The 12962-nt window shown below is 33.2% G+C and overlaps 1 protein-coding gene across 4 annotated transcripts in view; it reads right to left on the bottom strand.

Annotated features, from left to right (window-relative positions):
- The window catches only part of MEMO1 (mediator of cell motility 1), a 114570-nt gene that overhangs the window by 30435 nt on the left and 71173 nt on the right, over nt 1–12962 (bottom strand). For all 4 annotated transcript variants that reach the window (XM_041754963.1, XM_041754962.1, XM_041754964.1 and 1 more), the window contains 2 exons: nt 8320–8432; nt 6315–6426 (listed from right to left, as the gene is read on the bottom strand). In XM_041754963.1, coding sequence (XP_041610897.1) covers nt 6315–6426; nt 8320–8432 — 225 coding nt within the window. The remainder of the gene's footprint in view (nt 1–6314; nt 6427–8319; nt 8433–12962) is intronic.

Below are 12962 nucleotides of genomic sequence, written 5' to 3'. Positions count from 1 at the left end.
AAGAACAGAAAAACTGTTCAGTTAATTGTATTTAATACCATGCAAAATCATCTGATAGTAGTGTTCTTACTCAGGGAACTCAAACGTAAGAATTACAAGACTTCAGCTTATTGACCTGGGTAAACTACACAAAATCAAGCTGCTGTTTTGTTTTTTGTTTTGTTTTGTTTTGTTTTGTTTTGGTTTTAAGCTGCTGTTTTTTAATAATACTCTAAGTACTCCAAGAGCTGTCGAATCCTAATCATACTGAATTTGTAAGACTGGCTAGAAAGTAAAGCAGAAGATGGTACATATTTACATACACTGTACTGTACTTCCAAGTTGTATATGTTCCAAACTATTAGCAGTAATAAAAAATATTAAATGGCTAAGATAATGATATTTTTAGAGTGAACATGAAAAGTTTTATAGTGCTGTATTTCTCAATGAAACACTTTCAAAGTTACTAAAGCATCCTATTTACTCTGCATATTTTTCTGAACGAAAGATAGTAAAATTATATCTGGACTATGATGGATATATACAACTCTGTATTTGTCAATACTCATATAATTCTATGCCTTAAAGAGTACATTTTAACTTAATATAGATAAATTACCAAAACAATTAAAATTTTAAATTTTAAACGAACACTAAATAGGGATGATACAGAGAAAGGAACATGTAGGGGATGTTAAAGGTAACTGAACAAGAAAAAAGAAGAGCTGGGATCCAATGATCTTAATCTTCAGAGTTTACTAGTGTTTTTGTTTTTGTTTTTCAAAATAGATGGTTTCTACATATCCTAACTTTTTTTTCTAACTTAACTTTTTAATACAATTATAAGCAATGTAAAAATTACTACAGTAAAGATAATATATGGAATTCAATAGTAAAAATAAATATGGAAGAGGATCAGGATTACATAAGATATGATCTCTTGTTTGTGTGTTTTAATTTATACAAATAAGTATGTATATATATAAATTTTACATATATAATACAAACATACATGCATAATATGTTAGTAGATACATAACACTTTTTACTGTTAAATGAACACTTGTTGAAGGGAAGCAGGGAAGCTTTAACTGTTCGTCTTATACATCTTGATGCTGTTTATATTTTCAACCTATGTACATACAGTACTATACAAGTATTTTTTTAATGTCAATAGGGTTAACTAAGCAAGGAGATTATGGGTAATTTCATGTTTTCTCCTTTATACTACTCATTATTTTTTTAAAAAAGTTCTAATGAATATTATTTTTTAAATTTGTTTAAGATAACACATAGAATTATAAATAATACCTTAGGTATTTAGTTTTAAAAATCTGTAATGACTATGAAAGGAAAGTTAGAAAATTAAATGTTCAACTGATTAAAGTATTCCATAGATATATTCTAGAAAGTCCTATGTGTACTCAATAAAAAGAAGTAAAAAAGACATGGAAATATGTTCATAATATGAAAAGCAGTAATAAGAAAGAACATCCAACCTCATTTTGGGAAAATATTTAATAATATTTAATAATGTGAAGATCATTATGAATTCATTCAACAATTAATTACAGAAATTCTTTTGTGTAGCAGGTACTGAGCTGGGCACAGAAGGTACAGTAAAGACTAACTGCCCTCAGACAGGGAGCAGAGTAGGGAACTGCAAGAGAAGGGGAACACATACAGGTAATCACCAAAAAGAGCTATTTAAGTACAGTGGTACTATGGTAAGCTGTCTTCAGGTATAATCCCTGAAAATTCCTCCCACTTCTAAATGCTCCTACCACTCCTCTCATCAAAAGTAGAGTCTCTTCCTTCTCCTTGAACCTAGTCTTGCAACTTGCTTGGATGAGGAGAATGTGGCCTAAATGACACTAGGCCAGTTCCAAGCCTAAATATAAAGTGGCCTCAAAGTTTCTAGTTTTGTTTTCTTGCTGCCCTGAACTGCCATTTACTTCATTATGGTCCACAACTATCTGAGGAGAGGGACAATCAGGTGAAGAGAGGCCCTGAAGGATAAGTGACAATAGGTGAAGATGGGACGCTCCAAGATGGAACCAAGGTACCTCAGTAGACAACAAGCATTGCAGCCCGTGACAAAAAATGAGGGTACCCTAGAGCCTTTGGCCTAAGTCAGCCTGTTTCAATGGGCAGCAGATGAAGCAGAGACAAGTTGTCACCATCTGCCCATGACCAAATTTCTAGTTCACAGAGTTATAACCAAAAAAAAAAAAAAAAAAAGGCACTTTGAGATTATCTGTTAGGCTACGAAGGTATGTGAGACAAAAAGTGGTGCTTGAAAAGGGTACTACTGGAACAGAAACCTAACCCATTGGCTTTGCATACAGAGGCAAGCAGAAGCTGAAAGGGCAAGAAGAAGACAGGGAACTGTTAGAGCAGTAAGTAAACTGCTATACAAGGCCAGGAGAAGAGGGGCCCGTATTATATACTGGCAGAACAATTAGCATAATTATCAGAAGTAGAATGATTTAGAACATTAAAAATATACCGAGTAAACCTGGAGAATAAGAAGATTCCCAGGCAAAATATTCAAAATGACACTTGTTTCTTTATAGCCAAGTATGAGAAGGTAAAAGAAGAAAAACATGAGCTAAAGAATTAAAAGTAGAACTTAAAGGAAATAGTTTCTAACCATGAGTTGTTTGGTTGGAAAATAGTTGTTTTTCATCACCAGCCTCTACAGATAGCAAAAGACTATCAAAGAAACAATATGAAGACAAAGATCAAATCCAGAGCACTGCCCATAAATCATAAGCTCACAATCATCAAATCAAAAATTCATCTCTACAATTCTTTATTAAGACCACAGAAAGAGGGACGCCTGGGTGGCTCAGCGGCTGAGCATCTGCCTTGGCCCAGGGTGTGATCCAGGGATCGAGGATTGAGTCCCACATCAGGCTCCTTGCAGAGAGCCAGCTTCTCCCTCGGCCTGTGTCTCTGCCTCTCTCTCTTGCGGGGTCTCTCATGAATAAATAAATAAAAATAAAAATAAAAAAAAGACCACAGAAAGATTTAAGCAGGTGGGCTTATATTCCCTCTTAGGTAGGCAAAAGGGCTCCTAAGAAGCTTACAAAATCCTAGCTTGGGATCCAAAGTAGAGAGAGTCCTATCACTTAAAGAACTGTGAATGTGACTTTTGCCTAATGAAATGCACTTATAATCTGATATACAAAAATCCCACAATGTTTAATAGAGTTCTATCAGTTTGGACTAAAATAAACGCTGTTCCAAATGAGAAGAGGCCTTTAAGTTTTCAAAATGTCACATATATGAAGCAGACTGAGGTATAAACAAGGCCTACTTCTTATGGAGAAGTAAAAATGAGTCCGCAAGTAGAGCCAAGAGCCCAAGGGACCAAGCCAAGAGATGAGAAAAGTGAAGAATTATGAAACCACTACCAGAAGTCAGAACCAAGCCCTAATTGGAAAACATTCTTGGAACACCTGGGTGGCTCAGTGGTTGAGCATCTGCCTTTGGCTCAGGTTGTGATCCGGGGGTCCCAGAATTGAGTCCTACATCAGGCTCCCTCCGCAGGGAGCCTGCTTCTCTCTCTGCCTCTGTGTCTGCCTCTCTGTGTATGTGTGTCTCTCATGAATAAATAAATTCAATCTTAAAACAAAAACAAATAAACAACAAAAAAACATTCTCTGTTCCCTAATTAGATTTCAGAATTGCTTTGGACAAAAGCTGCTATATGCTTCCCATTCTTGCATTCTCCACTAGGAATGTCTATTGTGACTAAGAATTCCTGTCTCAAAATTGTATACAGAGTGAGTGGTGGGATAAAACTTATATTCTTAGTTCACAGGTATCCAAACCAAGAGAAGCTGTACCCAGAAAGACTCGTCCATATCCCAACCTAATAAAGACCATAAGGTAATGGACTTTGAATCTGAGGTCCTAACTGAATGAGATTTCTGGGCATTTTAGGAGGGCTGAGTACTGCATGTTGGAGACACACTGAATTGTCCATTAGAAGAACTGTGAAAGCCCATTTGGAAAGACGGCTACCAACAATTCCTCCTATTCTTGAATATACACATGCTACTCTTCCCGTCAAGGAATGGATCTCTTTCTCCTTCCCTTAAATCTTGGCTAACATTGTGGTCTGCTCTGAAAAACAGAATGTAGTAAAAATGATGCTAGGCCTTAACAATCCAGTCTATCCTTCTAGAGAGAAGCCAGAAGAAAGAAAAGCCATGGTTGATGAACAAACAGGCTACCCAGAGAACAAATGAGGTGTCTCAACTAAAAGCCAGCACCAAGGCCACCTTGGATCCTCCAGCCCCACTCAAGTTACCTTAGTCAACATCTCATCGACCAGAGCAAGGTGTCTCCTACCCAAACTCCTGACCCAAATTAGCGAGCAGTAATTCATACAATAATAGTTGTGATTTCAAACCAAAATTTTTGGAGCAATCTATTACACAGTAATGGATAACTAATACAGGTAATGAGTGCAGCAAAGACTACAAAGGAAAAGTACTGGGTACTTTTTAAGAGTCAGTATTAGGGATGCAAATGTAATCTGAGTAAGTGGGAAGGTCTCTTGAGAAGTAATATATCAAATATTGGTTATTTAACACTATTTAATAGAGAGGGAATTATAAACAGGAATTTTTGTTGATTTTAGTTTCTATTTTCCCAAATTTTCAACATTACATTTTACTTTTGAAATAACAAAAATATTATTTTGTTAAAACTGCCTTAAGGATACTATTGGCTTCTAATGTATTAGTTCTACTATACTGAGATTCACTATGTCTAAAATATATTTTCTCATGACAAAATATGCAAACATTTTAGGAAAACAAAAGTTTTCTTTTAGCCTATGTAATTGAAGAATGTAATGTTCTGATTATACTAGCATTCCAGAAAATAAACAGCATATATTGGTTTAACAATTTCTGAAAGATGAGAATGTGGTACAACACACTTAACCTAAAACTATACTACTTATAATTTAGTATCACAATGATTTTTTGGGGGAAAACTTCCTTTAGGTTTACACAATTCATCATAGTTATCATCATGAATAGATGTGGATAACATAAGACTGAAATAAGTAACTGATAACGGAATTAGGAACAGAAATGATCCTAAAAGACTGCCATAATAGACTAAAACCAACCAGAAAAAATTAAACAGTAGTAATCAAGAGTTAAAAAGAAACCACAAAAGTACAAGGAAAAAAATGATCCAACTGTATGAAAAAGCCTTGGGCTGTAGCTGGCCACAAGTGTATTAGCCAATAGCAGGTAAGCCATGTAAACATGAAAAATGTTAATGTGATCTTGGACTTCATTAACACATTTAACTTTATATATATATATATATTTATATAAAATATTTTATATTTTTAAAATATAATATATATTTTATTATGTAAAATATAAACCTATATAATATACAATGCATTTTACTAAGGGAATATAGTGACAAGACCCAGGGAAGGAATAATCTCACCATATTTAGGACAAGACAAACTATATAAGGAATATTAAGTCCATATAAAGGAAATGGTTGAAAAAAAATCAGACAAATGGGACCTACAAAAGGAAGACCTTCTAATTTGAAATACTGCCCTAAAAGAAGAAAGCTCTTTTAAAAATTCTTTCATTTTACAAAATAAACTAATGACTTCTATGTAATGGACATTCTGCTAGGCACAGGGATACAAGTGAAGAATAAAATAAATATTGTCCCTGTCATCCTACTTAGTCTCGTGGGCATCCTACCACTGGAAGACCGTTAGCAGGCACCAGATAATAATCTGTCAAGCATATTATAAAAGATATTTATGTACTTTGCATAAGGCTGAAATAAATGACCTCAAATGTTACTTCCAAATCTAAAATTTTATGATTACTTATAGCATAAAAGAATTTGTTATTCTGAGGTAAATGTTTAATGATTAATTCAAACACACACACACATACACAAACACACAGGTTTTTAAAATATTATCACCTAATAAAACAACCATGTCAATTCATGTGTTCAGCCATTACAAACTACTTAAAACTAACTTCAAACCACATTAGAAATATCCAATTTCAAATTTTTATATCATTTCAAATAACAAACTTTAAGATTTTATTTTTAAGTAATCTCTACACCCAATGTGGGGCTCAAACTCACAATTCTGAGATCAAGAGTCATAGGTTCTACCAATTAAGCCAGCCAGGCACCAGTCAAATAACAAATTTTCTTAAAAATCTCCTTATCCTAATGATAATTTTACCCAGTGAAAATAACTCCAAAGAAATTAATATTTACGATTTCTCTGGGATTTCTTATATTAATCAATATACCTTTCCATGGCTTTAGCTGTATAAGGCAAATGCATTTCAATACTGTGTTCATCTTCATCTGTCTGCAGAGACATGCGTTCAAACATTCCTGTCTTCCATAGTTCTCCGTAAACTAAAGAGATTTCAAAATATAGTAAAACAAATATATTAATGTATATCCTTATTCTGTGAGACTCCACTCAGTAACAAAAAACTACATGCTTTGGCAAGAAACAGAAGTACCACATAACATTTTCCTTCATTTTTAACTTTGAAAAAGATAAAACTAGCTTTTTACATACCAAACAAAGCAATAATATATGTGATAATTACGGCATTTTCATATGTTACACAGTTAAATAAAAGTAAGAATTCAAAATTTTCATCAGTTCTTTTCATTACATCTAAAATCACCTCTGGGTCTAAGCTCTTCCTGGACTTTAATCAGCACATGCCAACAAGAATACAGTTGATTAGAACTCCTAGTAAAATATGGCAAAGCCACTGGTCTACATACTCGTGAGGTTAATAATATAGTTTTTAAGTTGTGTTTTGTTTTATAATAAAATTCCCACATCAAATGCCTGCCATACCAAGAGCAGAAAATTCCTTTAAGGATGCTATTTTCCTCAAAATTAAAAATTCAGCTTCTGGGACAAGAACATAAATTCACATAGTACTACGCCATAAATAATCTTAAAATGACATAGTCATTCAGACCCTTCTAATTAATCATACTTAAAAATGGATATTATATCATGAGAAAGGATGAAATTTAACATGCTAAAAAAAGTGATATAAGAATTTTTTTATCAGAGAACAGAACCAACATTTTTATAAGTATATACTTAAATGGGTTTTACCAATATCAAAGAAAGAAACAAATGATGGCATGGCTTTTCTTCTGCAAAATTATACCTGATTAAAATCATTCATTCCTTCATTAGGAGGCTACCTAAAACCAAAATTTTCTTAATGCCCCAACAAAATTTTAAAAAATAAGGTATGTCCCCTAAAAGCATCACAAGGAGTAATAAGGCTAGTTCTACTCCAGCTTCATTAGTAAAAATTATTCTAACAACAAATTACTAATACTCAGTGATAACTGAAACCCCCAATTATGAAAAATTTGGCCTAAAAAATAAGGAAAAAGAGGTGATTGTCTGTTTTGCAAATGGCTTCTCTCATTCTTCAGAAGAATTTGTTCCAAGATTTCTTGAAACAATAAGCACCCAATATATTTAAAATATAATGTGATGAACTGGAGGAATACACAGCAAGATCATGAAAATGGTTTCTGGGAAAATAAACTGAATTTAGATAAAAGGAAAATTCTGAGTCAATTGTGTATGGTAAGTACAAGAATATTTGTTATGCTATTCTCTGTACTGTTCTAGATTTTTAAAATTATGCTCCCACTCCACCAAAAATATTATTATGAAGTCAAAAGGTTTTAATTTACACATTCAATGTATAAAATGAGACACAACTAAAAAAGATCTGATTTCTAGAATCCTATGGAAAAACATCTATCAAAATACAGACATGTTTTAAAAATAAAATACACTTAAGACTTATGTAACACCTTTGTTTCAGAGTTTCACTTTTTCCCCCCAACAAAACTCATTTGAGAATGATGGCCTATTTACAAGGAAAGGGATATATACAGAAGCAGACTAACATGCTCAGAATCTTTCTTCAAGTTGTTGTGGGTACTAATTTCTTGTCTCATGATACAGTGAGTACAAGGCACTTCCCTGAATACACATATAATCATAAACAGTTGGAGACTAGTTGACCTGACAGATTTTTGCAGCTGGCAAAAAAACTCTAGTTGTCTTTTATGCATATAAAAGATCATCTTTCTTTGCTTTTGCTTTTTGCAGATAAGTTAAAATCAATTTATTTTTTAAAACTGAGATTTAATTTATAATATTCATATTTTTAATTTTTAAAATTAATTTATTATTCTTATCTTAAAAAAACTTTTAGCTGTTAAAAAGTTGTAATATTTCTATATACTTACTCTTTTGGTCAATACGAAGGTCATACAGAGGTGTCCTATATATATCCACACTGGAAAGTGCACATCGAGAGAGGGGCACATGATGAGAAGGCCCAAGGATGAAAATTCTCCGGCTAGGAGATATACAACAAAAGCACAGAACAATTGCAATTCTATACAAACCTTATTAAATAAAAGGGAAAAAATAAGTAATTTTTAAAAATCATATGTGGCACCATTTTCTATCTTCACTGATTTCATTTCATTATCTACTATTATGAGCTAAATTATGTACCCCTAAAGTTTATGTTGAAGTTCCACCCTAGTACCTCAGAGTGTAACCATATTAGGAGATAATATATTAAAGCATATCATTATGTTAAAATGAGGCTATTCAGATAAGGCCTGAATCCAATGACTGGTATCCTTATAAGAAAAGGAAGAGATACCAGGGGCACATATGCACAGAAAGGAGACCATGTAAAGAGGCATCAAGAAGACAGCCATCTGCAAACCAAGAAGAGAGGCTTCAGGAGAAACCCACCCTATCAGCACCCTCATCTTGGACTTCCAGCCTCCGGACTGAGAGAAAATAAATTTCTGCTTTCAGTCACCTACTTTGTGGTATTTTATACAGCACCACCAGCAAACTAATATACCCACTAATGATTTGCTCCTTAGTTAATTAATTTCAACTTTTTAACTATATTTTTTATTGGAAGGCCTTTAAAAGAACCATTTTCAACAACAAAACATTTTCAACACTTGGTTACTGATTTATTGATCTACAGTAAATCAATTGCTATGCTTAAAATCATCTCAGCATTCACAATGCCTACGATACAGAAGGTTTTTCAATAGCTATATTCATTGAATTTAAACATTTCATCTATTAAATAAAATCTCCAAATTCTAAACATGTCCTAAATTTGCCTCCTAAGATCTACCATGACTTTAGTAAAAACACATGATAGTATAATTTCTAAAACTCCATACAAAATATCATTACAAAGAACCATTCTGATAAAGCTATTTCCACATTTCTACCATAGCAGAGAAAAAAGGAAAAATTGTTGAGAAAAATTCTGTATAATAAGCTTTCTCTGTTTCCATTCAAGTAGATAGAAGCCATTCCCAAAAACAAAGAAACTTGATTATGTGTTATTTGCACTGTAGCTAAAGAAAAGAACTGGGCTAAACCATAGCTTAATTCTTTACAATCCTTTTATCTTGACATCAAGAGTAAAATTAACTTCCCCTCATTTTATCACAAACATCCTCACAATCTAAATTCCAAAACCATCCATTTTCTCTGTTCTCCCAGATTCTTCCCCTACCACACACACACAAACTTACAGACTTGAAAAACCAAAACTATGAGAAAGAAGGGGATAGATGATAAGCTATGTACCTAGAAAAAATTAATTACTACTCATTGCTCAGTTAATGGACAAAGACTGAGACATTAGCTAGTTCTTTCATATCAAAAACTTGCAAGTGAAGGAATGTGCTTAGGCAATATATTTATTTTCATAAAATTCAATGACAGCTAAGAAAATTAACCTATTGTCTGCTATATGTTACTTGCTGTGGTGGGGGGAGGGGATGGTAAGGAAGATATGGATAAGGAAAACAGAGATTCTCTGTTTAGAGTCCCAAAACTTCCTCAAGATGTCACAGATAGCAAAAACATAAGACTTCATCCACAGGCCATTTCTAGTCAAAAACATGATCTCTTATCTTCCTTTCCTCCACTGCCAATAGTCACTTCCTATCATTACCTCTATGAGCAAGCCAACAGCCATTTCCAAAACAAAAAAAGATCAAATCAAATTTAGATTCCTGAATGAACAAAAAAGATACCACTATGCTCTCTCAACAGTCCATAAACATCATCACAATTTTCTAAATTAAAGTCTAATGTGGGATATAGACAATGGTAACTCTGAGTGTTCAGGTGACTTTCCTAAGGACAGGTATTACATGAACCAAGAATCAAGTATGAAAAAGGCAGCACTTTTATTATTGATGAATGTATTTCTATGACAAGGCAGAGGAACAGAATATTTAAGATAAACACTCCTAGGAAATCCAGCATATATAATTAAAATATGAAATGACTTTTAAAATATTGATTTAAACCCAAGACAGAGACATATTTCTAGGTAAGTGTAACAGGTTGTAACAGTGACCAAAGTATGAGCACTACTCCAGAAATAAACACCGAAGGTCAGTTTGGAAAGCCTAATTGTCCCCTCTAATACCTATTTACCTTGTCAGCCTTTTTGCAAGACCCAATCTGGATGAAAGATAAGACTGGTGGAGAAAAGAGCCCCACACATTTGAATTAGCCAATTGTATACTCAACAGATTCTTTCCAATCTGACAGAAACTCACTCATATGCAACACAGGGAAAGGAGGTTTAGTTCACATCAATATGAAATCCTTACAAGTGACGAACCCAAAAATAAACCAAAAATAAGCTAGACATCACTGAAAAAGAGAAAAAAAAGTGCATAGTAGAATTAATCTCAAAATGAGTCTCTTTGTTAGCTGTGTGCTAACAAAAAAATTAATAATGTAAATAAAAAATAATGCTCGCTCTTTTTTTTGGTGGACGGGGGCTAAATTGCTAGATCCATAAACGCCAAGACCGCAGGAATATTCTGAAGAAAAATAAGTAATATGGGCATTGGAAGCAATGCCACTTTCTTTCCAATTTAATTGCAAAGTGCTTTGCCTTTAAACAAATAACTTACAAATATTAGCCTATCATTACTATTGTCACACATGTTAAAAAAAAAAAAAACAAGACCAACCCTTAGTATGATAAATCAAGAAAAAGTCAAGAGGTATTCTTTTAGAAATAAATGTAGTTTATGTGTAATACCTCCAGAGAATTCACATTTGTGGAGTTACTTACTACAAGAAGTATAGTCTGTGCATCCAATAAATAAAGTTACCTGTATATCTGCCCTCATAAATATTCAACTACTAATTCTAAATAATGGAATACAAGTAATTTTTAAAGATGTTTCCTGGCACACAGGAATATTTTAACTGAAGAATTAAACGTCATGTGGCCCCAAAGAAGATTCTTTGGCTCTTTCAAGTTACTATATATCTTGAGTTCCAGGTTTTCAATTAAAGTTTTAGTAACAGAAAAAGATTTTGCAACAATAAATACAGGAAAGAACTTACTTAAATATACCATTTTCTAAATTCCTTAAACAACCAAGGTATTCCTTTTGAAACATAAATTAGATTCTATCATTCTCCTGCTTAAAAAGTCTTAATCAGAAGATAAAATCTAAACTCCTTAAAATGGGTTCTAAAGTCTCAAATGCACGGCCCCCCCTTGATTACTTTCCCCACCTCCACCCCTTGGTCACAATAGTTTATATACTGGTCTTGCAGTTCCTTGATACTGGAACACAGCTCTGCCTATTTCAAAGCCTTCACGAGTGCTATTGTTCCATTTGCTTGGCTTAAAAATGATTTCCTCAGAAATGCCTTCCCCAACAGCCATAATCTAAATCCAATCACCCTTTATCATAGTACTTCTCAAATTGTGAACTGTACCTTCCAAAAGAACCTCTCAAGAAGTGTACAAAATCAAAACTATTTTCATACTAATGAGGAATTTATTTGCCTTTTCCACTGGGTTGACATTTGTACTTAGAGGGAAAAAATGAGGCTGTGTAAATCACTAGCACAATAGAACTATGATCCACAGATTAATCAATAGATTGATAGAATCAAAGGTACTGGTAGTCATGTATTCTTTACCTTCACCCACACCAAGGGGTTTTTTTTGTTTTTTTTTTTTAAGGCCAGTTTCACTTAATATCATTAAATCTTGAACTCTGAGTACAGTTTTTTAAAAATATTCTGTATGACAAAATGTATTAATTTTGTGGTGATAAATATATAAAGCACTTTTGCTATCTACAGAATTCTATCTCAGGGAAAACATTTGTGCGATTGTAAATGTGATTAAACTGGGCTTTTTTTTTCATGGGACACAATTTTTACTTCAAAAAATGACTGTAGACAAATTGCAGTTACTCCAACTTAGGTATTTGGCAGAAATTTTCTAGAAAATGAACAAAATAGGCCTGCCACTTCAAAGAAAACATTGCCCAAGATATAATTGAAGCTTTTAAGTGAAAATTAGATTTTTGCAAAACTTCTATCACTGTGAGATGGACAGCTTCCCAATAATTAAAGATATTTCTGATGAAATTTGTGGTGATATTAACAAATGTGGTTTTTTGGCACTGTATGATGAAATGTCAACATTCAAAAGATCTGCAAAATTCAGTTAACAAATATCTCCTAAATGTTCCATGCAAGATATTACAAAATGATGCAAAGGTAAAAGATCCATTCAAAGTAAGACAGCACAAAAAGATGATCCTAGTTGACATGTAGGGAATGGATTAGTGTTGAAGGTAAGAATGGATCTAGTGGCAGAGAATTTAAACTTCTCTCCTGGACTGTTATTTTTTTCTCTGTACTTCTCATAGTTCCCAGAAAAATGTTCTTTCTCTATTTTCTCAAAGGACTCTGAAACACTGCCAAGCTCAAGGAAAGCTACTTTCAAGAGAATATAGCAATGACTGTCAATTATTTTTAATGCTTGGATCTTCAGATTTATTTA

Source organism: Vulpes lagopus, chromosome 5, assembly GCF_018345385.1.
Source record: "Vulpes lagopus strain Blue_001 chromosome 5, ASM1834538v1, whole genome shotgun sequence".
Lineage (NCBI taxonomy): Eukaryota > Metazoa > Chordata > Mammalia > Carnivora > Canidae > Vulpes > Vulpes lagopus.
This window is presented reverse-complemented; position numbering and strand designations above follow the sequence as displayed.